General features: G+C 43.8%; 1 protein-coding gene across 5 annotated transcripts in view; it reads right to left on the bottom strand.

Annotated features, from left to right (window-relative positions):
- Positions 1-27,341, bottom strand: part of GREB1L (GREB1 like retinoic acid receptor coactivator) — a 219,940-nt gene that overhangs the window by 3,408 nt on the left and 189,191 nt on the right. For 4 of the 5 annotated variants that reach the window (XM_050939187.1, XM_050939191.1, XM_050939190.1 and 1 more), the window contains 9 exons: positions 25,199-25,354; positions 24,856-24,995; positions 23,042-23,203; positions 22,506-22,713; positions 20,646-20,811; positions 19,249-19,476; positions 16,335-16,476; positions 13,599-13,799; positions 2,276-2,414 (listed from right to left, as the gene is read on the bottom strand). In XM_050939187.1, the coding sequence (XP_050795144.1) occupies positions 2,276-2,414; positions 13,599-13,799; positions 16,335-16,476; positions 19,249-19,476; positions 20,646-20,811; positions 22,506-22,713; positions 23,042-23,203; positions 24,856-24,995; positions 25,199-25,354 (1,542 nt within the window). The remainder of the gene's footprint in view (positions 1-2,275; positions 2,415-13,598; positions 13,800-16,334; positions 16,477-19,248; positions 19,477-20,645; positions 20,812-22,505; positions 22,714-23,041; positions 23,204-24,855; positions 24,996-25,198; positions 25,355-27,341) is intronic. The other variant, XM_050939189.1, reaches the window with a different exon arrangement.

The raw sequence follows: 27,341 nt of genomic DNA, 5'->3' as shown, positions 1-27,341 counted from the left end.
GGGGAGAGAAGTCTCTCTCTACCGTCCAAGCCTGAAATCATGCACAAGCTGTCTGACAAAGCCACTTCAAATGAATGAGGATTCATGGCAGGACTAAGGGGGCGTTATTTATTTATTTATTTATATTGCAGTAGCTCCTACAGCACTAGTCAGGGATCAAAGCCCTACTGTGAATATATCTACACTGCAGAAAATGGTGTATTGTTAACTTAGGTTAGCTAACTTGGGTTAAAATAGCAGTGAAGACACGGCAATTTGGCTTTTAACATGCGCCAGCTGTTAAAGCCTACAAGGGAACCTGCAGTTGAACTTGAGCTGCTGTGTTGGGGTGTTTTCACTGCTATTTTAACTCAAGTTAAGAACTTTTATCTTTCTTTTGCAGTGTAACTATATCCTCTGCAAGGCACCTGACAAATGTGAATCCATGACCCAGCGAAGGTTTCCACTCATGCAAGTGTGGGTCACCCATTCATCAACTCCATAGCCAGAACTCCTGGGATTTGCTTCCTTCCTCATGCCACTCAAAAAAAAAAGTATTCCCTTTTCTAAGTGACTGGGCCTGTATACAACCTGTCAATGCTTTTAGTGGACAATTTGCTGACATAAATACGGTTTATGAAGTCCTTTCCTAAAGGCTGTTAAGGAAACTAAGTAGTCATGTGCTCAGAGGCAAAGTACTGCCATGGATTAAATACTGACGAAGAGAAAGATAACTGATTAGGAACAAATGGTTTATTTTTAACATAGCAAGAGGCTAACAAGGGGGTGCCCTAAGATCGGTGCTGTTTGATATTGTTTCTTGTCATGCCCATGACATGGTAGATGCTATCCAGCCTTAGCAAAAACAAACACACACAGCGCATGACTGCCATTCTTAAAGAAAAGTCACAGATCCACAGCCAGATGGCAAAATGTGCAGCTAATGCAAAACTACTGAGGTGAATCAACAGTAGAAAAACCTGTGTGGAACTTCAGAGGAGGCTAAACAAAGCTCGGCGCATTGGCAGCATGACGAGAGAGGAAATTCAGTGCTGACAAAAGCAAATTTAACCTACGTATACACATTACTGGGTTCTGACTTAGCCTGTAATCACTCAGGAAAAAAGACCTGCATGTCATTCTGGACAGCTCAGTAAAGATCACTGCTTAAAAATACAAAAAAAAGATCAGGATATAAAAGAACGGGATAGGAAATAATACTTTGAGGGGCAAAGCTGCATGCTAAGTATCTCTTTTGTGCTCAAATCTATGGGGGCACAATCTAGCCACTGAAAATGTACCATCTGAATTGATGCTACACCTCACCTGTAATACTGTGGTTCAGTTCTGGTCTCACACACATATAGCAGAAATAGAAGGTATGCAGAGAGTAGGCAATGAAAATGTTTAAAGACATGGAAAGACATCCAAATGAGGAGAGACTGAAAAGAGCATGACTATTTAGAAATGAATAAAATGAGGTACTTAAAATAATGAAATTTCTTGGGGGGAGGAGTCAAACCCTCCTCATTCTATCTCAGAACACAAGAACAAGTGCACACTCAATGAAACGGAAAGGCAATACATTAAAAACTGATGAAAGGGAATACTTTTCAATATAATGCATATTCAGCCCTCAGAACTCATTGCTGCAAGGTATCACTGAGGCCAATAGGTTAGAAAAATGAGACATTTATATGGACAGCAACATCATCCACAATTGCATTAGACAAGGTTTGTTTTTTACAAAAAATTTGTAATATAAACCATCAGTATTAGGGCATAAGACAACCACTAACAGAGGTAGGAAGAAACTTCCTCAATGAGAAGGTTACTTTATTTTTGTTCACTGCAGGATTTCCTGCACCTTCTCCAGAGCACTAGATATTCACTACCATCAAAGACATGATAATAGTTTGGAATAGATGAACTGCGCGTCCCATCCATTATGGCAATGTCTATGTTCTGAACTCTATTTCCAAATCATATGTTAGAGAAGTACTCAGCTTCATGCTGCACTGACTGAATTCTACTTATACCATACCTATTTCCATTTGATGCAACTGTTAGTGCTATTTATCAAGGCTTTTCTTCACTATAGCCTTGTAGTTATGATGGTGGGAGCTCTACACAAATCAAAAGAGCAGACAGAATGCATTCCTTGTTGGAACAACACCAGCACTGATTATGAAGATGGAGAAATGTATGGATTCATTTCATCCTCTATATTTCATTTTGCTTTGAGCCATTATTTTGTAGTAAAAGCAACAGAGATACCCAGTGGAGAAATCATTACCTTTCAGGAATTTGAACTTCTTAAGAAGGTCTGCACCTACGAAAGAGTCACAGAGGTACAACAGGAGTCCACTGAAAAACACCCCTTCACAGTTGACATTGATGGAGTGTGGGCGGGAGCTCACATAGCAGATGGCCACCTGAAACCAAAACAGAAAGAATGTTTTAAGAAAACACCCCAGAGGGACCTAATATGGAGGTTGAACATAAAATAACTACAAGAGGCCTGAGTTGGTTGACTTGAGTTTAAAAAAAAAACACCAATAATCTTGGATACAGTTTGCACATTTGGGATTTCTATTAAGCAATCTTCCTGATTGAATTATAATTACAGCCACAGAAAGTCCGTAGCTCATTTGTTACCTTTTCAAGTTTCTAGCCAGAAAATCTCTGCTGTGAATCTTACTCATTCTCTCCTTTTAATCCCTTCCCTTTACTAAAAAAGCTTTACACAGTAATGGGATTTTTCTATATTTTAATTCAAAAGATTCATCTGTAATGCAAATAAAATGATGCATAGACTAGCCTCGGCATTCAATCCTAGGCCTTCTGATGAGATGATTTCCAGAAGAAAAGTGATGCCTGCAACTAAGGTGAGATTTAAAACTATTGCATCAGACTCATCTGAACACTAGCAAATAGATTCACCCTCCTGAAAGGGCCCACTGTAGTCTAATTTAACCCCATGCTTCTCCATTACTTTGCTGACTTGATTTAAACCTCTGTGGTCTGTGCTTGTGTGATAATCATACAATGATTGTATAATTATTTCATTTGTTCCAATGACATGGCATTTGAAATATATCCTATTAAGAAGGAAAATGCAGAAGTGGTGTAAGGAGGGTACATTAAAGAGGAGGATAATTACACTGTGCTTTGTTGCAGTGAGCAATCAGGCTAGTGCAGCAATGTAATATCAGAAACTGGCCAAGCAAGAACAAAGTGGCAACAAATATGAATTAGAAACACATGACAAAAAGTAATAAAGATTTGGGGGATGCATGTCTTAAAGTACATGGATGAATATCAGGGTCTGTACAGATAGCTAAATGGCAAACTGGCACCCAAGAACAAGGGCTTTCACTGCAAACAAATTCTTACATTATATGTGATAGATTACAAAAAGATTGAAGATGGCTATCTTAACCTAATAACAAAAACAGGGGGAGGGTTGGAAGAGGATTGACATGAGCACTCAGTGACCACAAAATCCAGATATTGGGAACAAAAAAATCAATCAAGAAACCAAAGGACATGAAGAGAAGAAACTCTTCGACAGCCTCTGCATCAGGGTCGGCAACCTATGGCTCGCATGCCAAAGGTGACATGCGAGCCGATTTTTGATGGCACGCGGAGTGGGCTGAGCGGCTCATTCCGCCGCCACTCTGGGGTTCCTGCTCCTGGCCCCTTGCCAGCCAGGGTCCCACTGTTGGTCCCACTCAGCACCTTCTGCTGGCCTAGGGGAAGGAACCCCAGGCTGACAGCGGGCTGTGACCCCTGCTGGCAGGAGCTGGTGGAAGAAACCCCAGAATGGGGCGGGCTGAGCACCACTCCGGGGTTCCCGCTGCTGGACCCTTGCCAGCTGGGGTCCTGCCATGGTCCCACTCAGCACCCACTGCTGGCCTGGGTGAAGGAACCCCAGGCTGGCAGCGGGCTGTGACCCCTGAGCGGGGGTGGGTGGAGATGTTCAGCCCACCACCGAAACTCCAGAGCTGGGCAGGCTGACCCACTCAGCCCGCCACCGCTCTAGGGTTCCGGTTGCTGGCCCCTTGCCAGCTGGGGTCCTCCGCAGCCCCACTCACCTTGCTTCCGGTTGGAGTTCCAGTGCAGGCCCCCTGCCAGACAGGGTCCAGGTCTGCTCAGCCCTACCAGCCACCAGCTCCACTCACTTCAGCTGCCGATCTGGGATTCCAGCTGGTTAACAACTGATCACTCAGAAGCCTGTGTGCAGCTTAAAGTATCCAAGTATGTGCCACCAGATATTGGAAAACTCAGCAAGGAAAAGCAAGGGCAAGGATCACACTAAACTGATAAGAGCTGCATTTTAATTTAATGTTAAATAAAGCTTCTGAAACATTTTGAAAACCTTGTTTACTTTACATATAACAGTAGTTTGGTTATATATTACATTATTACAGAGACCTTCTAAAAAACATTAAAATGTATTACCGGCACGCGAAGCCTTAAATTAGGGTGTTTACATGAAGATTCGGCACACCACAGCTGAAAGGTTGCCAACCCCTGCTCTTCACCAATGCTAGAAGCCAGGATAATAAACAAAAGGAACTGGAATTGTTCATTTATTAGCATAAATTCAATGTAGTTGGTATTATTGAAACTTGGGGTGATGATTCCTATGATTGGAATGTTAAAATCAATGGTTCTAACCTATTTAGGAAGTATCAAGTGGGCAAATGGGAATATAGCGTGGCACTGTCAAAAATGGTATTACCTGTTTCCGAGTCACTGATAACTCAGGAGAACATGATCTTGAATGCTTATGGATCAATATCCTAACAGGTAAAGCATAAGACGGGGCATTAGTTGCTGTCTGCCTCAAACCACCAAATCACACTAATGAACAGGATGTCTGCCTCCTTACACACCTATCTATAACGTGTATGGGAAAAAACAGTGTGACCATGGGAACTTCAATTTGAGTAATATATGCTGGAGGTATTAAAACATCCTTGGAATTTCTAAATGTTATTGATGAGAATCTCCTAACTCAAAAGGTATTGCATCCAACACAAGGAAATTCTACATTAGGCTTTCTCTTGACAGATGAAGAGGAACTGATCACAGAACTAAAAATTAATGGCAGCTTCGGTACTAGTGATCATGACTTGATCACATTTATAACGTCCAAACAGAATAAAGTCCAGACCAGTGATCTATATATGTTTGGTACTTTGAAAGGGCCAGTTTCACAAAGCTGAACACAATTATGAGCCAAATCAGCTGGGAGGAAGAATTTATTCAGAAAAATGTGAATGATAATGGGGATTTGTTTAAGAATACTTTACTAGAAGTCCAAAAAGCCACAATCGAGAAGAAGGCAGTACTGTTTAAAAAATAGACCTAGCTTACCAGAAAAGTGAAGGCCACTATAAAAAAAATAAAAACATATATGAAAGAAAGGGAAAGTTGATAGCTTCTGATTTATATTCATTTCTAAGAACTGTAGAAAATTGATAAAGGAAGCAAGCATACAAGGGGAAAACTATGGCGAGCAGAATTATGGACAATAAGATTGTTTAAAGTATATCAAGAACATGAAGAATCTTAATAATGGTATTAGTCCACTACTAGATGAAAATGGTAGAATTACCAAAAATAATGCAGAAAAGGCAGAAGTGTTCAATAAATACTTCTGTTCTGTCTTTGGGATAAAAGAGATGATGTAGTCATATCATATGATAACATTCTTTCCATTTCACTAGTATCTCAGGAAGAAGTTAAACAGCATCTACTCAAGTTAAACATTGTTAAATCAGGATATCCGGAGAACTTGCACCTAAAAGTTATAAAAAGTCTGGCTGAGGAGCTTGCTGGACTACTAATGATGGTTTTCAATGAGTCTTGGAACACTAGGGAAGTTCCAGAAGACTAGAAGAAAGTTAATGTTGTGCCAATATGTAAAGAGGGAAAATGGGATGGCCCAGATAATTATAGGACTGTCGGACTGACATCAGTCCCAGGCAAGATAACAGAATGGCTCATATGGGACTTTATTAATCAAGAATTTAAGGAGAGTAATCCAATTAATGCCAATCAACATGGGTTTACAGAAAATAAATTCTGTCAAACTATCTTGATTTTTTTTTGAGAGATCACAGGTTTGTTGATAAAGGTAATAGTGTTAATGTAATGTATTTAGAGTTCTGTAAGGAATTTGACTACATGACATTTTGATAAAAAAATTAGAACAATATAAAATTATAGTGGAACACATTAAATGAATTAAAAACTGGCTAACTGATAGGTCTCAAATGTACTGTAAGTGTGAACAGAATCATCACTGAACACGTGTGTTTCTAGTGTGGTCCTGCAGGGACTGGTTCTTGGCCCTAAACCAGTGTTTTTCAAAATGGGGTCTGTAGACCACTAGGGGTCTGCGAGGGTACTCCAGGAGGTCCGTGGGCCTGGCTGATCAACTCTTCCCCCTCTCTCCCAGCACCACGTACACACAGGGGAAAAAATGGTTACTTACCATCTTGTAATTGCTGTTCTTCGAGATGTGTCGCTCATGTCAATTCCAACAGGTTTGTGCGCACGCCACGTGCACAATCCTTGGAAGGTTTTACCCTCGTGGTACCCATCGGGTCAGCTGTGGAGCCCCCTAGAGTGGCACCGTCATGGCAGCTTATATAGTCCCTTGCCAACCCACCGCCTGCTCAGTTCCTTCTTGATAGAATACTCCGACAGAAGGGAAGTGGGCGGGATTTGGAATGGACATGAGAAACACACCTTGAAGAACAACAGTTACGAGATGGTAAGTAACCATTTTTTCTTCAAGTGCTTGCTCATGTCCATTCCAATAGGTGACTCCCAAGCAGTTTCCACAAAGGAAGAGTCAGAGTTCACCGAGTTGCTGACTGAAGTACTGCCCTGCCAAAGGCCACATCATCTCTTGCCTGTTGAGTGACGGCGGCACAGTGCGGGGTGAAGGTGTGGATGGAGGACCACGTTGCTGCCTTGCATATGTTCTGAATAGAGACCTGCACAAGGAATGCAGTGGAAGAAGCCTGCACTCTTGTGGAGTGCGCCATCAATGCCAGGGCTGGAATCTTAGCCAGGTCATAGCACAATCTGATGCAGGATGTGATTCACGATGAAATGCGCTGAGATGACATGGGAAGCCCTTTCATCGATTGCAATAAAGAACTGTGGTGACTTACAAAATGGCTGTCTGTATTCAATGTAGAAGGCTAGGGCACGCCTGATGTCCAGAGAATGGGGTACTCTCGCTCTGTTGCTGGCATGAGGCCTAGGAAAGAATACCAGTAGAAATATGTCCTGGTTTACATGAAAGTGGGAGACTACCTTGGGTAGGAATGCTGGGTGAGGGCATAGCTGCACCTTGTCTTTATAAAAACCCGCATAGGGGGGCTCGGAAATCAGCACTCTGAGTTTAGAGATCCTTCTGTCTGAGGTTATGGCCACCAGAAAAACCACCTTCCAGGACAGGTAGGATAGAGAGCAGGTCACTATGGGCTTGAAAGCGGGACCCATCAGTCTGGAGAGAACCAGGTTGAGATCCCACTGGGAAATGGGCTGCTGTATCTGTGGATAAAGCCTATCCAAGCCCTTGAGAAAATGACCAACCATGGGATGTCCAAAGACCGATCTACCCACCACAGCTGGGTGGAAGGCAGAGATGGCAGCCAGGTGATATCGCCAACCCCTGTTGTTTCAGGTAGAGAAGGTAGTCTAGCACAATGGGAATAGGGGTTTGCTGAAGTACCTTTCCGTAGGGACCAAATGGAGAAATGCTTCCACTTCACCAGGGATGTTGTCTGAGTGGAGGGTTTCCTGCTCCCCAATAGGACTTCCCTAACAAGTCCCAAACACTATAATTCAAGCAGGTTCAGCCATGGCGTTTCCAGGCCATGAGGTGGAGCGATTCCAGGTTGGAGTGCTGTAGCTGACTGTGGTCCTGCATGATGAGGTCCAGGAGCATAGGAAAGGCTACTGGCCTGTCCACTGATAGGTTCAGCAACGTGGTGAACCAGTGCTGGCAAGGCCACACTGGTGCTATGAAGATCACTGAAGCCCCATCCTGCCAGACCTAGAGTATGAGAGGGAAAGTGGGAATGCATATAACAGGTGACCCATCCACGCTATGGAGCCATGGTTGTGGTTCTGAAAGGAGCAGAACAGGTGGCACTTCCTGTTGCTCCGCATCACAAATAGGTTCACGTGGGGATAGCCTCACCTCTGGAAGATGGAAAGGGCAAATTCCACTCTGACTGACCGCACAGACCACCTGAGGTTGTATCCATCAGCTGAGGGACTTGAGAATCAGGGGCGGGAGGGTAACGAGTCTGTCCGGAGGGTCCCAGCTGGGTCTGTGTACCCTCGCCAACCAAGTCTGGAGGGGGCGAAGGCACAATCTGATGGGTAGTACTATGTACGTGCAGGCTGCCATATGTCCCAGAAGCTTAACGTAGTTTCTGGCTGTAGTTTTAGGAAACTGGTGGAGACTTTCGATGATGCCCCTGATGCTTTGGACCTGAGACTTGGGCAGGGAAGCTCTGGCTCAAGTGGAGTCCAGGAGAGCCCCAATAAATTCTCCTTTTTGGCTTTGGGCTAGGGTAGACTTGGGCTCATTCAATGAACCCCAGGCTGCTGAAAGTGGCACGTGCCAACATCATGTGCTCTTGCACTTGTACTCAAGAATCGCCCTTGATGAGCCAGTTGTCAAGGTACGGGAAAACCTGTACCCTGCATTTGCAGGGGAAGGCTACAGAATGCATGACAGTTGTGGCAAACACGGGAGGGGCCGTTGAAAGCCCAAACGGGAGTACAGTGAACTGAGAGTGTCGCCTGGTGACCACGACTCTCAGGAATCGTCCGTGCGCCTGAATAATCGATATATGGAAGTGTGCATCCTTCAGGTCAAGGGTGGTGTACCAGTCCCCCAGATCCGGGGAAAGAATGGCGGCAGCCAGAGAGACCACATGAAACTTGAGTTTTCTTATAAACATTTTGAGGTTTTGCAGATCCAGGATAGGCCTGAGTCCCCCTTTGGCCTTGGGGATGAGGAAATATCGGGAGTAAAATCCCCTGCCCCTGAAATACTGAGGAACCTCTTCTATCACCCCTAGAGTGAGGAGCTATTGCACCTCCTGTAGAAGGAGGTGGTCGTGAGAGGGGTCCCTGAAGAGGGACAGGGAAGGTGGGTGGGAGGGCGGAAAGGCAAAGAATTGGACAGAATATCCTACCCCCTCTGTGCTCAGGACCCAGCGATCTGAAGTAATCTGGGCCCAGGCGTGATAGAAGGGGGACAGACAATTCACAAAGGGAGGAAAAGGATCCAAGATTTGGGCTGGTGCGCCATCCTCAGGCACACTTTCAAAAGTTTGGCTTTGAGCCGGGGGGCTGCGTGGAGGAACCATAGCCCTGGCTGGAAAAGGACTGCAGAGGACACCTCCTGTTGTTTCTGCCCCTCTGTTGACTATAGGCATGCCTAGGGTGCCCTGGATAGAAGCGTGGGCGGGGGGGAGCTGCAGCTTGAAGGGCTTTCTCTGGAGTGTTGGCATGTGAATTCCCAGTGATTTCAGGGTTGCTCATGAGTCCTTGAGACTGTGCAGTCTCAAGTCCATCTTGTCAGTGAACGGCCTCACAGCATCAAATGGAAGGTCCTATATGGTATTCTGGACCTCCGCCAGGAGTTCTGAGACTTCTAGCCATGACCCATATCTCATTGTAATAGCTGTAGGCACGGTCTGCGCCACCAAGTTGGTGGAGTCCAAAGCAGCTTGGAGGGAGGTTCTAGCCACCACTCTGCCCTCCTCTAGGACTACAGCAAATTTGTGTCGTGACTCCAATAGGAGCAGTTCCTGAAACTTGGAGAGGGCATTCCAAGAATTGTATGCATAGTGGCTAAGTACTGCCTGTTGGTTGGAAATTCGAAGCTGGAGCCCCCCAGTCAAGTATACCTTTCGACTGAAGAGGTCCAGCTTCTTGGCATCCTTGTTTTTTGCGGCAGGCCCCGGTTGTCCCTGCCGCTCCCTGTGGTTTGCTGCATCAACCACCAGGATTCCCGGTTGGGGGTGGTTGAAAAGGTGCTCATACCCCTTTTGTGGGATGATGTAACACCTCCCTACACCCCTGGACAAAGGTGGTACACAGGCCGCGGTCTGCCAGAGCACCTTTGTCGAGTTTTGAATAGTTTTTATGAGTAGCAGTGCCACCTTGGAGGGACCCTCCAGGGCGAGTATGTCAACCATCAGGTCTGAATCCTCCACAACCTCCTCAGTTTGCATGTTGCAGTTCTGGGCCACCCTCCTAAGGAGGTTCTTTATGTCCATTGCTGGGAGGGATGTAGTAGTGCCTGCTACCGCCTCGTCTGGCAAGGAAGATGATGAGGCTCAAGGTGGGACAGGGTCTTCCTGCCCCTCCGGTTCCCTGGTGACGTGTTCAGGGACATCCACCACAGCTTGGACCGGTGTGGGAGCCGCAGGTGGTGGTGGCTCTGACAACGTATCTGATCTGGGAGGCCAGTGTCTGGACCCCGGAGTGGCTTCTCAGGTGCCCCAGACATGTCAGGGATGACCGATGGGGGCGACACAGGCAATGGAAACTACTGATGCCAGCCTAGAACTATGCTTTTGAGCCTGATGATAGGCCCAAGGTGTTCAAAAGGGCCAATGTGCCAGGCCCTGCCATTGGGGTGGCCAGGATACCATCAGTACTGAGGGATTCTCCGTGCCGAGACCAGTGCTGAAATCTTGTGTGGTATCGGCTGTGTCAGGACGCAAATGACTCCGCCTCTGACTCAGAGGAATAGTTCGAGCCTGACTAGGGAGGGGTAGACCCTGAGGGTGCCGGGGAGCGGTACTGAGGCGATGGGGATGGCACTGCAACATGGTGGGCTTGCCTGGGTGCCGGATAGGTGGTGCTGCTGCACCTGAACCAGTGCCTGGGAATGCAAAGTGGGGGACGATGCCGTCATTGCAATCAAGTCCCACGTGGCCTCAAAAGTATCTGGTGTGGAGGGAAGGTCCAGGTCCTCCTTAAACACCTCCCAGACCAGGGAGTTCACTGACACCAGACTCGACGGACCTCCCCTCGAGGCAGGAGTCAAAGGTGTCGGGACTGATGGACCAGCCTTCTGGCGTCCCGTGTGCTCTTCTTCCGTGGGACGCACCACACTGGTGTCCTGTGTGCTCTTCTTGGTGGGGAAACAGCCCCCTTTCTGCCTTTTTCTTCTTATGCTGCACCAGGGGTTGTGATTGGTGTCGCACTGACGAGCCTGCCTTCTGTGCCGGGGAGCAGCGCGAGTCCTTCCTTAGTGCTCCGCACTGAGGCCGAGGCCGCCTCTTGTGCTCGATGAGGCAGGAGAATGGACTCTGTTAAAAGGACTTTCAGCCAATAGTGTCTCTCTCTTTTGGTTCTGGGCTTGAAGCCTCTGCAAATACTACACTTGTCCTGCAAATGTCACATTCCCAGGCACTTCAGACAAGCAGCGTGCGGATCCCCCCCAGGGCATAGGCTTACCACACCTATCACATGGGGCAGCGGCATGCCCCGGACGGGAAAAAACTTAGCTGGGGTAACCCCTCTAAGACTTAAACTTACTCACTAGCTAACTAAAACTTACAAACTACTATGATAATGATTAACAACTATGTACCGGAAAAAAACAAACACTAGGAAAGCACTTGCTAAAGCAAGAAACAAGTTGTTCCAATGATCGTCACTGGTGGTAAGGAGGAACTGAGCAGGCGGCGGGGCAGCAAGGGACTATCTGTACTGCCATGAAGGCGCCACTTCAGAGGGCTCCACAGCCGACTCGACAGGTACCACTAGGGTAAAACCTTCCAACAATTGTGCGCACACGCCTATTGGTATGGACATGAGCAAGCACTTGAAGAACAGCTGTTCAGCGGCGTGAAGGAGCCGCTGGGAGGGAGTGGGAGGAGCAGAGACAGGGCACGCTCGGGGGAGGGAGTGGAAACAGACAGGGAAGAGGAGGGGCAGGGGCGGGACCTGGGGCTGAGCGGGGGTCTGCGAAAAACTGTAAATCAAAACAGGGGGCCTCGGGTTGTTAAAGTTTGTCAACGGCTGCCCTAAACTATTTACATTTTTATTAATGACCTGGAAAAAACAAAATCATTACTGATAATGTTTGTGGTTGACGTAAAAATTGGGGGAATGGTAAATAATAAAGAGAGCTGATACAGAGCAATTTGGATGATTTGGTCAGCTGGGCACAAGCAAACAATGTGTGTTTTAATGTGGTTAAATATATACATCTAGGAACAAGGAATGTAAGCCATACTTATATGATTTGGGGGGGCGGGGGTGGGGAAGCTCTACCGTGGGAAGCAGTGACTCTGAAAAAGATTTGGGGTCACAGTGGATAATCAGCTGTACATGAGCTCCTAGTGTGAAGCTCTGGTCACAAGGGCTAATGCAACCCTTGGATGCATTAACAAGGGAATAACGAATAAAAGTGGAGAGATTATTTCACCTCTGTATTTGGCACTGGTGCGACCATTGCTGGAATGCTCACAATTCAAGAAGAATGTTGATCAATTGGAGAGGGTTCAGAGAAAAGCCACAAGAACGATTAAAGCAGGGGTAAGCAAACTATGGCACGGGTGCCAAAGGCGGCACGTGAGCTGATTTTCAGTGGCACTCACAGTGCCTGGGTCCTGGCCACCAGTCCGAGGGGCTCTGCATTTTATTTAATTTTAAATGAAGCTCCTTAAACATTTTAAAAATATTATTTGCTTTACATACAACAATAGTTTAGTTATTACAGACTTATAGAAAGAGACCTTCTAAGAATGTTAAAATGTATTACTGGCACGTGAAACCTTAAATTAAAGTGAATGAATGAAGACTCGGCACACCACTTCTGAAAGGTTGCCGACCCCTGGATTAAAGGATTCGAAATCCTGCCTTATAGTGATAGACTCAAGGAACTCCATCTATTTTGTTCAACAAAGAGAAGGTTAAAGGATGTCTTGATTACAGTCTCTAAGTTCCCACATGGAAAACACATATTTAATAACTGGCTCTTCAATCTAGCAGAGACAGGTATAATATGTTCCAATGGCTGGAACCTGAAGCTAAACAAATTCAGACTGTAAATAAGGCATAATTTTTTTTTTTAATAGTGAGAGTAATTAACCATTGGAACAATTTACCAAGGGTTGTGGTGGATTCTCCATCACTGACAATTTTTAAATCAAGCGTGGACTTTTTTTTTTTTTTTTTTTTTTTTAAGATCTGCTCTAGGAATTATTTTGGGGAAGTACTATGGTCTCTGTTATACAGGATGGCACTCTAAGATGATCACAATGGTCCCTTCTGGCCTTGAAATCTATTAGCACAGCATGGCTCTTTGGATCCCACACTCCCAGTGTCCAGGCAACATAAGAGGTTTGCTGCTTCTCCTTCCAAGCTAAAAGAATTAGCCCTTTAGTTCAAGTAATAGAGATTCATGGTTTTAAATCGAAGTCCTGGGTTCAATACCCATCCCGATGATTCTAAGGAGTCATCATACAAAAAGGATGCTTTAAAAATTAGAAGAAAGAAATATAACAGTTTGTATTTGCTACCCATTTACCCCTAGAAATATTTTGTACCTCGGGTCCAATGTTCAGGTAGCAGTCAATAGCCAGTACAGGGTTCTTGAAGTTATGGATGGCCTTTGGAAAGAGTTTGTATGTTGCATGCTGAAGGAATTTCTCCAGAAGGAACTGAGCTGGGGCTGCCAGCAACGTGTGTTCACTGTCTGGAGCACAGACATACTGAAGAGGCATTATTGGGGCCATGCTCTCCGATACCTACAATGAAAATGATGGAACTTCTTTCAAACAACACTCTGTAGGTTGCATCTTCACTGAATGTATAGTTTGCCTTCTTGTGGCTATGTTACTGTAATTCTCACTTGCTAAATAAGCTGGAAAACCCCAGAACATGCAACCCAGTGGTGCCACATTGAAATAGCAAAAATTGTGATTTGTTTTTTTGATTGTTAAGTACGTTTGTAAATATCTCAGTGCATAAGGACAGAAAATAAAAATACAAATAATTTAAATTCAAAAGCAACTCTATTTATTATAATGCCCCTCAACCCCCTACACCACCCATACAATCTCAGAGATTCACCTCTCCCCTTATGGCCCATTAGGCAAAAAGGCTCATTATATACAGAATGGCACACAGTAAAATTAGTCAACTAGTTCCAATCTGTTGGATGCACAGAGAATAATTAGCCACTATCCCCTAAGCATTCAGATCCGGGGGGTGTTAGCTCCAGTGTCCTCCCATCTGATCTGAACTACAGGACTAGGTATGAACAGTAGCAAAGAGAAAGTTAAAAGGAGCCAGGAAACCAGACCAAGATAGGATTTCTAGAGTAAAACCAACACCTTGAATTACACCTCATCTGAAAGCTGACACAGTTTATTGAGCACAGGTAAAACGAACAGTGCATGAACCACCATTTAGTAGCAAGCAGCACATTCTGCAATAGCCAGAGTTTGCAGGTGGATTTCCAGAGTATTTTGAAATTTCAAAGCCTGTGTAAAATGTTTCTTCTTATCAACAACAGCAATGATTGAAGATCACCACAAATGACTAGAGACTGGAACGAAACTCAATATATTTATCTATTTGTAAGCAGAGTCAGGATGAGCTCTACTCTGGCATCTGGTGGTGAATTATGGGGAGTGTGGAAAGGAATTTTAGGTATTTGCATTGGCACACCCACCCCATCTAGCATAGCCCACGGCAGCCTGGGATGGTTATTTTGACAGCTCTGGGATCTCCAATTTCTTTGTTATTGGGGCAGGAGGAATGAAGTGTTGTCACCCTGATTATGTGAATGAGGAACTATGAGACTGGTTCATCACAGAGATGTCTCAATATCAATTAAATAGCACTTGCTAGACAAGGGACATGGGTGCCAAAACCCATTGAAATGAGAGAGGTTGGGGACTGGTGTGTGTACCTGATGGTATGGGCCCCTTTTGAGGGCCTGGAACACCAACTGCACATCCTCCTCTCTCCACTGTTGAAGAGCAGAGCTAATTTTGATTCCATTAGGAGTCCATCTAGAGGCTGCTGAGCTGAATTCACGTTGGGTCAATGGTGCACCAGCACCAGGGCTCCCCTACTAAGAGCTGAAATCACTAAAAGAGCTAAGCGTGCTGAGCTGAGATCACTGAGTGCTGTGTTAACTAGTGGGGGAGCCTGAAGATCTATCGCTAAGCGGCTGGCAGAGCAGAGCAGTTTGCAGCATGCTGGAGCAGCCCATGGAACAGTGAGCGGAGTGGAATGGTTTGCGGGGAAGGCTGGAGTGGCTCACAGGTCGGCGGGAGGAGCAGCAAAGCCAGTGTAGTGGAACTGGTCATGGTGAAGGCTGCAGCAGAACTCCACGGAGAGGCAAAGCAGTTGGCCCTGGCCCACGTAAGGTGCCCCTTAAGACCCTGTGTGTGTGTGCGCCTCCCCCCCCATTTTCACCCAGGCTGGGGGGGTAAAATTCTGCAGACAAACTTTTGAACTCCAGGGTGGCACTGACCAGAGACTTTTGGGTTGTTGGACTTTGGGGTGATTGGACTTAAGACCCTAAGAGAGAAAGGACACTGCCAAACATACTTGGAGGTGGGTTTTTGCTAATGGTTTGTGTTATAATCCTATTTGTGGTGTTTCTCCAACATGATGCCGCACTGTTTCCCTCCTTTATTAAAAGGATTTTGCTATACTCAGAGTCCGTGCTTGCGAGTGGGGAAGTATTGCCTCCTAGATGCGCCCGGGGGGGTGGTATGTAATTGTCCCAGGTCACTGGGTGGGGGCTCGAGCTGGTTTTGCATTGTGTTATTGAAATGGAACCCCTGGATACTGAACCCGGCCCTTGTTGCTGCCAACTTAGAGGGGCAGAAGGGTTACATATTCCACCTGAATTTAGAAAACCTTTAAACTTGAGTTTAGACAAACATATTCGCTTCTGATTAGACTTTAGATTTGAGAGTTCCTAATTCAAGCCTTACTCAGCCAAAGAAATCCCTGAATTAATTAGAAATTATTTCATCAGCTTGCAAATCCCAGTTTGTTCTTGGTGTCTCCATTCTAATGGAGGAGTTGTGATAGACTCCCAGGATTACTGCTAGTGATGGAAAAATTATGAATATTTATTACTACTTGCATGGAGATAGAACATAGCAGGTCCCTCCCTAGCGCTAGATGCTGTACAAACACAGAACAGACTCTCTCTGACACGCTGAGTAAACATCCAAATTTTGACCTTCATGGAAACAATGGCAAAGCACCAGTTTTGTCTCCTGCACGTAGCTCTTTTTCAAACATGCAAAACTCACCATGATTTTTGGCTTAATGGCAAAGTCCTTTTGCCCCCCAACTTGGATGTGTTTCTTCATGAGACTGAAGTTGTTAAAGCGGCAGATGAGAAGGCCACTGCTGTTTGTTCTCAGGTTAAAATCTACATCTTCACAGAAGTACCTAGATATTAAACACAGATTCACTAAACTGATTGTGCATCTGCAAAAGGTATCCAATTCCATTATAGTCCTTGCAATACATTATAAATGGTATTCTTTGTATAAATGGTCTGTGATGTATTCCATATACTGTTAAATACACTCTAGGCACCAACTATCTCAACAATTACTTTGCTAGAAAAAAACAATATGACTCTTATACAAATCTTCTACAGACACTTAACATTTCATTGCTAACAGACCCTTGCAGACTGACTTTAATAAGGAGAAAAGTAAGTCTTATTTTTTGAAGTATGTAGTTCAGATAGTCTTCCTCCTCTCTCCCCATTTACTGACTTCAAACACTTCTTTACTTTTGGCTAGATATTGTTCACCTAGAGTATCGATCTGTCTCTATTTCAGAATGGACCCCTTCTATAAGACATATTATCCAGGTGAATTGCTTTTGTGTTTTGCTGCTTTATGCACATACCAGTACAGGTACTAATCATAAGAGACCACACTGGAATTAATAAATAAGACATTCTACTACTACAAGTTCGTCCCTGCCACTGGGTGAAGAGCCTCATTTATAAATAAAATTCATTTAAAATTAAAAGTATAAAATTCTTGCACCATAAGTAATACAAATGAGAGAACTGAAGTCAGTTGCTCTGGCATCCATACCATGAACCATGCAAGCTAGAACTTGGTCATCACATAGAGAGACAGTTTGTATTGCTGATGGAGGGAGAGACCAGGACAGGCCACCTTAGGATCAGTGGGACACAGGCTGGGGTATCTCAAAGTGAAGGAAATATAAAACCTAGTCTTATTTAGCAGAGGGAGTTGGATTCTGCTTCAAATCTTGATGGGAACTTGTGACAAAGCTCTTAGGGAGAGCTGTAGAATGGAATTGATGCCTTCTGGTGAGAGGAAAGAAAGGGAGAGAAATGGCAAATACCGGAGAAAGTGAATTTGCTATAGGTTTTTAATTCCAAACACTGATGGAAAGTGGGAAATAAAGGCAAGGGAGCACTTTCACCCAAGCTTCCTTCTACTTTCAAATTCTCAACAAGTTCCTCCCTATTTGTTAAAATCAAGTCTAGAACAGCTTCCCCCCTAGTAGCTTTTTAACTTTCTGAAATAAAAAGTTGTCTGCAATGCAGTCCAGGAACTTATTAGATAGTCTGTGCCCCGCGGTGTTATTTTCCCAACATATATCTGGATAGTTGAAGTCCCCCATCACCACCAAAGCTTGGGCTTTGGATGATTTTGTTAGTTGTTTGAAAAAAGCCTCATCCACCTCTTTCACCTGATTAGGTGGCCTGTAGTAGACTCCCAGCACGACATCACCCCTGTTTTTTACCCCTTTTAGCCTAACCCAGAGACTCTCCACACTTCCGTCTCCTATGTCCATCTCCACCTCAGTCCAAGTGTGTACATTTTTAATATATACGGCAACACCTCCTCCCTTTTTCCCCTGTCTATCCTTCCTGAGCAAACTATACCCATCCACACCAACATTCCAGTTGTGTGTATTATCCCACCAAGTTTCAGTAATGCCAATAATGTCATAGTTGTATTTATTTATTAGCACTTCCAGTTCTTCCTGCTTATTACCCATACTTCTTGCATTTGTATATAGGCATCTAAGATACTGGTTTGATCTTGCCTCCCAGCTTTGCCCTGACCCTCCTTCCTCTGCCATTATAGCCCGTGCTCCCTCCTGTTTCCAACCCATCTCCCAGGTCTTGTTCCCCACTTACCTGTGGGCTTTGCTCACCTGTCCCCGTCGAACCTAGTTTAAAGTATATTCCCTTGCTGTTACAGCAAGCAGAACACAGCTATGAAATACAGGGGCCTGTCATGTTATACATGAACTGTGTCATGCTGTAATTTGTTAGGCATGTTTCATTGCAGGACATTTTTTCACTCAGCACTCCAGGGAGAGTTGGGAATTAGAAAGCTAAAATCCCCCCTAGAGGTATAACGCTAGAGGAAATGTCCCATGATGAAAGTTATACAATGGAATTATGTGATCTAGTGAAAGACTGTGAAGTTTTCTAATACCATAGTGACCAGCACTTCCCTTCTTCCTAACCCCGCAGTCAATGGGGCTTTTACCATTCATGAATAGGCACTGATAATACACAGAGAACTGGGAGATAAGAGGCTAAAAGAAACATATCAAGCAGTTCTGATAACATCATAGTAACCCACAGCTGCAAAGCTATTGCACTGTAATGTGTGTGCATATTGGGTGTGGTATTGCAGGAGTTCTTTTAATACAGACTCTCTTTCTGGGTGACCACTTTTCACAATGTATAGTAGATTTGTGCACGGATGTTTTGTGATGGCAACACAACACTTACTCATAATCTGTATTTTTAGATTTTTATGGTTTATTTCTTGAAATCACATACAACTGGTTTTTGTTAAAATCATAGACAAAACATCTATTTGTTCCCTCTGCATGCTTATTTTTTGTATGCATTTCCTGTTTTTTTTTGCTGGGGGGGACCTCATTCTCACTTTGAACAGCTCGTTTTGATGCAACAGAAATGTGACATCAGAAGCAACTCAACCAATCATACAGTTGACTTTAATTTGGATACTGCAGTCTTATTACAATGCTGCACACATCATTCTGTGGTTTTTAAAAGTAGTATTTTGTGGCTATGACCTCATAGCCATGAAAGTACCATTCTCTGTTTTTACTATGGCTATGAAACATGACTATTAGCTGGCAGTGAGATTTTTTTACTGTATTTGTTAAATCATTTTTGCATACCTGTTTAAATCATATTGCACGTTCTGGGTCAGGTCTATGTTGAGCAGTATGAAGTCATGCACATGGCACCTGGAGAATGGAGGTTTTGGTCCCTTGGAATTCAACTTGCTGTTCCATTTCTGAATACCCAGTATTGCATAATGAACAATTTTTGGTGTGGCTTCAATGTGCTGTAGAACACTCTTCAAAGACACATTCTTATTGGTACTCCCTGGCTCCATGGACGGGCTATGAAATGTAATAATGTATCACATATGCGTTTTAGATCTCTGCTACATTACTGTGTAATGTTTAGATCAGGATCGTTTTTGTTAGGTGCTGTACAAATACATAATTGTATATTCGTGCACACACATGGAACATTTACATTATTATAAATAGCTAATTAAGTGCCACCCCCATCTCTACCCCTCAATCCAGTCATCATAAGCATACAGACTTTCCAGGAGTGGTGGGTATTAGTGGTGATATATATGGAGAGGCAGAAGGAAGTAGCCTTAAGAATCAATTCAGGAAAGGCATCTCCTAAATAAGGTGCAGCGTGGGAGAAGGTAAAAAGAATTGAGTGGCACGGCAAAATGTCTTCCAGAAAATTAAGAATCCCAAAATAAAGAATTTAAACTGGGGAACAAAAAAACCCAAACACCTCAGAATAATCAAGCTGATAAAAATAAACCACCAAAATGTTCTTTCCCACTGGCAAGTCAACTGGTAGAAAGGTTTGGGTAAACTCTATGTCAAAAACTGATCAGTTTTACAAGAGAGCAGAGAAAGTGATCGAGTCAATCACAACACTAGCTGATGGACAAAAAACACTGATTGAGATGAGATAATTGGAGATAAAATGTCTTCAAAATGACATACAATTGTTAATTTTGAAGCTATCCGTAATGTCATACACAAAATAATAACAGCTTTGAATCATCATGACTAAGGTATGTCTACACTGCAATCAGGTGTGACTGCAGCATCTGTAGACATCCGTGAGCTAACTTTAACCTACTTAGCTCAAACAACAATTGCAGCGAAGCTGTCGCAGTCTGGATTAGCTGCTTGAGCACATGCCAGGGCGGGCTTGCACAGTTTGTGCTGCTGTGGCTTCACTGCTATTGTTATCTGAGCTAACTAGACCAAAACTAATTCGGGTATGTCTACATGTGCTGCAGTCACATATCTGATTGCAATGTAGACATATCCTAAGTGATAAGCAGAGTATAATTTTGAGATTCTGCTCTGACTATTTTAAGTAGCCAATTTTTTAGTTATCATCAACTGCTAGAGATGGACTCTAGCTGCAAAGTGTGCATCCAGATTAGAATATTGCAAAAGTTTGAGTGGGCTGTGGCTTTGGCTGGGACCCCTCTGACTGTTCCATTGTTTGTGAAAAGCTAATTTACCTGGACTGTTCTTGGACACTGTGAATGTTCCATAAGACACAAGAGTCATCCATGACAACAATGAACGGCCAGACACACTGACGTTTGACTCCTAGTTCTTCCAAGCGGTTTCTCTCTAGTTCTAGATTGTGGTACGAAAGTTCCTTAATAAGGAATCTGGCAGCACCTGCGAGAATACATGGCACAGAACAACTTCTGTAGGACACTAATGAGAACTTTACTGCAGCTTGTTTTCACACAAACAAGATATAATATTAAAAAAGAAAGCCACCAATATTATACAGCACAGCACCTTGAAAATTACAAGGTAAGAAATATGTCTTACCACGTGTACATTTTCAAATGTACTTGCCAATCCAGGCCCACCCAGGAGGCGTAAGTGGCATCTTCAAATATTATTTATTAGTACCAATAAGTGTTTGGCACTGCACAATCTACAAAAAGAAAGACTATACGCTCTTCGGGATAGGGAGTATGTAAAAGACAGATACAGAGAAGGTAGAACACACTGGAAAACCAGAGAGGATGATATAGTGTAGTTGATTTTTCTATTTTTATTACACATGTGGACATCAAGAAAAATGGGGCATTTTAAGAGTACTTTGAATCAAGAGAGGACAGTGGCTTGACCGCAGGCAGCGCGAGTCTTCAGTTTGGGGAGGCTTACACACGAGCACCGGAAGCTCCCTAGAAGTGATGTGGGGGGTGCCACTGGAGACCAGACCACTCCACCACTAGCCCTGCCCCCACTCTACCTCTTCTCCTGAGGCTCACCCTCATGCCACCTCTTCCAGCCCCCTGTTCAGCCCCCCCCACTGCTTGCTCCTCTCTGCTTCTTCCTCCAAGCTCCCCCCACCCAGTGCACTCCTCTGTGCCTCTTCCTCCAAGGCCCCTCCAGCAACCGCTCCTCTCCATGGTGGGCCTCAGGGCAAGAGACAGAACAGGAGCGGAGCCCATGGTCCGGGCATCTGTGGCTCCTCCACTTCTAGAGAGCTTTATTTCCAGTGCTCCAAAGGCAGAGGGCCAGCAGGCCTCTAAAGGGAGGTGACCCACATCGCATCCATGGAATTTTCCCACCTGCATGACCAGCCTTTTTCTGGGTTGCCTCCTCCAGCCTCTTATACATGCCACCTATGGACTTCACCTCGTGAGAGTTGAGGAAACTCAATCCCTTGTGGGAAGAGTTTAACCTTTAATAGGGACTGGACCCAAAGTTCAACTACAATTGCCTTCCTGAACCTACAGCTGCAGTTTCATCTTATTAAATAGTGACATCACTTGTAAAGTGGCTGCAGTGCTGAGAAAAATAAATGCAATTTGCCTACAAAACAGCAGTTCTCAAACTGTAATCTTTTCAAAAGCTGTTGATCAACAGGAAACTGAATCACTGGTGGAACAGAACCTGCCAGCAGCTCAAGAATGACCATTGAGAAGACAACTGGACAGATGGTTCTGTGGAGTATGGAGGGAAGATGACTCAGCAGCAGGAAAACATGCAGGGGCAAAGAGAAAAACAGGCCACAGGAAAAAATATAAAGACAGAGATTGAGAAAGGGACTAGGGAGCACAGAAGCAAGTGCAAGGAGCAAACAGAGAGAGGAGAACAGAGAAGAGTGTGATTGGAGAGAGAAGAAATGAAGAGCGGAAGCAGATAGCTAGATTAACTGTGTCCAAAAGAATTAAACAATTATCACATTAAAGGGAGTTGAAAGATATTAAATACTTCACTAATATCCCTTTCTAAACAATCACATGCATACAACTGCAGTAGTTATCACATGTTTTATGTGCTCATGACCAGGAGAGGCAGATGGTGGAGAAACCCTGCTTTCAACATAACACATTCTTAGTGCCTCTTACCGACTCCAGCATTGTTGAACATGCCTGGCAGGACCAGCATGATGTGGTTGGGCCAGTATTTACGGTACAGTGGCATTTCATACTCCTTGACCACTAGCAGGTGAAGGTGACTGATGCCTTCCATAGCATGATAAAGGTTCAAGAGGCCATGCTCATGGCGGCCACTTGAAGGAGTGAAGATAGGACTCTTTACCACATTCAAATTCTGCTGAAAGATCAAACAGGAAATAGTTAAACTCCAGAAAGACTAGCATGTTAGCCAGTTGGTCCTGATTGACTCTTTCCATCAGAAAGAACACAACAGCCCAAGTAAAAGATATTTATTATTATTATTATTTATTGTAGCACCTACAACATGCTAGTTGCTTTTAAGTTAGTCAAGAAGGGATGGTCCTTGTCCCAAGAAGCTCAGAGTCTCAGGAGAGTCCAACACAAAGGTCATGAGAAGACATCAGACAAATATGGATTTTTTTTCAAACAAGCCACTAGATTTACGGTAGGCAGCCAGAAAGAGGATGCAAGAGGCATACACCCACCTTGTCCGACACAAGAGGGAGACGCATGCTTTCCAGGTGCTTTCCCTGCTTGCTGAAGACAAAGTGGCTCTCCTTGGACTTGGGGATTATAAAATGAAGCTGAACCTCTTCTCCTAACATTGAGGAGGAGAACGTAAATGCATGCAGGGTGGAGTCAGTCATCTGTATTCAAGGGAATTGCAGGAGAAAACAGTCAACACACTAAACAGATAAAGAGGCCACGCATCTACACAAACATGTGGCACGGCAATTTCAGTTGCATTTTGAAATGATGGAAGCAGCTGGAAAGGAACGGCAAATATATTTTCCTTTGGCAAGTGAAGATGTCTTTGTTATAGTCACATTTTACCCTCATCCAATAGAATTAATTAGGTATGCAGCTTGTCAGTCTAATAATATAATCACCTTCCTGTGGCCCAGTTGTGCGTCTGCTGAAGTCAGTGTTAGAAATTACTCACAAATGTACACAGAGCACTAGAAAATGAGTAAGGAAACAACCTACCCTATCAAAGTCTGCCCAGGATACTAAAAATACATACACGTACATATATGGGAGAGAGAGTGAATGCCACAGGCCTATACACACTTCTTATAAATATACAACCTACAGAAACATGTTTCTATCACGAAGTATGTAAAAGGCCAAGCTTTCAGAAAATCTCTGGGACTCACATTACACAGGTATGTAAAATAGATTACCTTTATATTACTGCGAGTTTCACAATATGATGACACTTCAGAAAATCACAACAGCTCAGTACTGTAAACACCCCAACAGAACACATTATAATTTATACACAATATATCCACGTAGTCCAAGCTAGTCAGGGTGCAGTCAATGGAGCCTTTCCTACCTTAATCAACTAGAAATTCTGAACTACATCAGTCTGCCTACAAGTTTTCTGAAAAGCAAAGGACTAAACCTAAAAGCACTTTCTGCAGAAAAAGCTTGGTGACCTTCTTCCATTTTAAATTATGCTTCCCTGTTTAGCAACTGATGGCTTTAACTCATTCCTTATATTGTTAGTCAGAACTGTTACAATAAAATGGTGATCATCAGCATGAGTTAATATCCTTTTCATTCTTCATTTTAAATTTTTCATAAGTGTTTCACTTTCTCTCACCTTTCATTCAGCAAAGTACTTGAACATTTATTCAAGTTTAAGTATGGGCTTAAGTGTCTCTGAAGTCCATGGGACTTAACCCATGCTTAATCATGTGCATGCAGTTTAAGCACATACTTAAGTGCTTTGCCAAATCAGGGCCAAAGTGAGGCCAGCTGAATGACTTGTCTTTATTGTGTGCCTAGTTTTCTGTGTGCCATTATCACAACTATAGGTGCAATTCAGGCATGCAAAAACTGGTATTTAGGTGCATGAATATTATTTGCATAAGCAAATACCTGACTGAGCATACAGCTGTTTTGACTGCAGGCACACAGCAGGTGTCATGGCTTAGGTAAGTTAAACATGCATGCAGACCTTTTGTTGTATTAATAATGTTTTTTCCATTCTCATGCTTTATTCCTACTGTTATGATTAAACAATATTTTGTTTTGAAAAGGCTGTCTGGTCACTATGGTATTCACAAACTCCCAAAGGGAAGAACTGTAAGTGCCAAGCCCAGATGCATCTGCTGAATAACTTCAGTTGATCCACAAGGGGCTGTAAGCCCAGGGCCTGGCCTGAAAGCAGGAGAATCGTATGATTCTATCCTAGGGAATGTTAAGACTCAAGCCTCAATACCTGTGGGGCTGCACTCTGAAAGACCACAGAGGGGTTAAAGGTGCAGCTAGTCCCATCACAAACACCAACCTGTGCTGCAGGATTAATATCCATGTACTGATGGCACTGCTCACAATGGTGAAATGTATTATAAGCTGAATATTTGGTCAACATCATGGACACTGTCTCTCTCTTTCTGGGCTCCTCAACTTTGGTTTCTTTGTTTGCTTCTGTGTACAAAGAAGATAAATGACGTGAATTTTAAGTCAGCCAACAAACATGCAGACAGAATGTAATTCTGTAACCACTTTAGAGAAAAACTGAGCACATCTATAGTGTTTTGTAGGTTAGGCCTTTCCTGAGCATTATGTCTAGACAAACCAACGTAAAGTCTATCGTTCAAAGCAGGAAAATGGAAAGAACTTTTACTGACCTTGTTTTACTCTTGACAGTTGTTCTGTGTACACTGGACTCATAGAACCGTACTTGGTATCATGCACACTCAGGTCAAAAGTTATTTTACTGAAGATCTCAATGTCAGGCCAGTGGTCATTGCTAGAGTGGGTGATCTCACAACTTTCTGTAGAATCTGGAATACATTTTGTGTAAGCAGTGGAAGAGAGTATGTGACATGTGTTTCTTTGATGTTTGTATATTTGTGCAATTGAACAGGGATTCTGTGCAAAAGAAGTCTCTATGTCAAACATACAAACCAAAACTAAAATATTAACTCAGACTAAGCCATTTTAAAAAAATGAAAATTCTTTGGAAACTAAGCAGGTCTGAATCTCAGTGTCGAGGCTTCCATTCCTTTCACCCACCAGAATTTCTAAAGAACCTATCCCTATGGCATCTAGGTTTTGAATAACAAAATTAAGAGTGGTATCTGTCCAGGAGATATAGTCAATTCCCCAGCCTCTCTTTGATTTAGTCATCAACTTCTGTCTTTCCTTCTCATGTAATCAGGGGACAACCATGCCCCAAAAGCTCCAAATTACTGAGCATTACAATTTTTTAAAACTCAGATATACCAGTTTCTGAGCAGACTCAAACCCTACCCTGTTGAGTGGTTAGTAAAGAGCTACACTTTTTGAGTGCTGGTACATTGGGGTTAAGGCTCACATCTCAGGAGACACCCAAGGGGATGTCTCATAACCACAACTCTGTTTCAGAGTAGTAGCCATATTAGTCTATATCCGCAAAAAGAATAGGAGTACTTGTGGCACCTTAGAGACTAACAAATTTATTGTAGCATAAGCTTTCGTAGGCTACAGCTCACTTCATCGGATGCATGTAGTGGAAAACACAGAAGGAAGATATACATACACACACACACACACACACACACAGGGAACATGAAACAATGGGTGTTACCATACACATCATAAGGAGAGTGATCAGTTAAGGTGAGCTGTTGTCAGCAGGAGAGAAAAATAACTAACTGTTTGTAGTGGTAATGAAAATGGCCCATTTCCAGCACTTGACAAGTAGATATAAGCAACTGGGGGAGGGGGGAAGGAAGATAAGCATGGGGAAATAGTTTTACTTTGTGTAATGGCCCATCCACTCCCCGTTTTTATTCAAACCTAATTTAATGGTGTCCAATCTGCAAATTGATTCCAATTCAGCAGCCTCTCGTTGGAGTCTGTTTTTGAAGTTTTTGTTGTTGTATTATTGGGACTTTTAGGTCTGTAATCAAGTGACCAGGGAGACTGAAGCGTTCTCCAACTGGTTTTTGAATGTTATAATTCTTGACGTCTCATTTGTGTCCATTTATTCTTTTACATAGAGACTGTCCGGTTTGGCCAATGTACTTGAAAACTTATGTCCCCTCTCAATCTTCTCTTCCCCAAACTAAACAAACACCATTTTTTCAATCTTTCCTCATAGGTCATGTTTTCTAGATCGTTAATAATTTTTATTGCTCTTCTCTGAACTTTTTCCAATTGATCCACATCTTTCCTAAAATGTGGCAATCAGAACTGGACACAATACTTCAGTTGAGGCTTAATCAACATGAAGTAGAGTAGAAGAATTACTTCTTGTGTCTTGTTTACAACATTCCTGCTAGCACAGTCGTCATGAACCAGTAGATCACCATCTCCAGCTGCTAAAAGTCCAGCAGCACAGTGGGGTTAAGGCAGGCTCCCTGCCTGCTCCAGCCCCACATCGCTCCCGGAAGTGGCCAGCACCACCCGAGGGGCGGGGGACACGGGGAGGGGTCTCCACACACTGCTCCTGCCTGCAAGCACTGCCCCTGCAGCTCCCATTGGCCAGAAACGGGGAACTGAATGAGGGTGGAGGGAGCGAGCAACAGAGGGAGGGGGGATGGAGTGAGCAGGACAGGGCCTCAGAGAAGGGGTGAGGTAGATACTGGGTTGCACTTAAATTCAAAAGGTGATCTTGTGAATAAAAACGTTGGCGACCACTGTGCTAACACATCCCAGAACGATGTTTGCTTTTTTGCAACAGTGTTGACTCGCATTTATATTGTGATCCACCCATGACACTCGGATCCCTTTCTGCAGTACTCCTTCTTAAGCAGTCATTTCCCATTTTGTATGTGTGCAGCTGAT

This window comes from Gopherus flavomarginatus, chromosome 2, assembly GCF_025201925.1.
Source record: "Gopherus flavomarginatus isolate rGopFla2 chromosome 2, rGopFla2.mat.asm, whole genome shotgun sequence".
Classification (NCBI taxonomy): domain Eukaryota; kingdom Metazoa; phylum Chordata; order Testudines; family Testudinidae; genus Gopherus; species Gopherus flavomarginatus.
The sequence above is the reverse complement of the archived record's forward strand: the minus strand, read 5'-3'. Positions and strand labels throughout refer to the sequence as shown.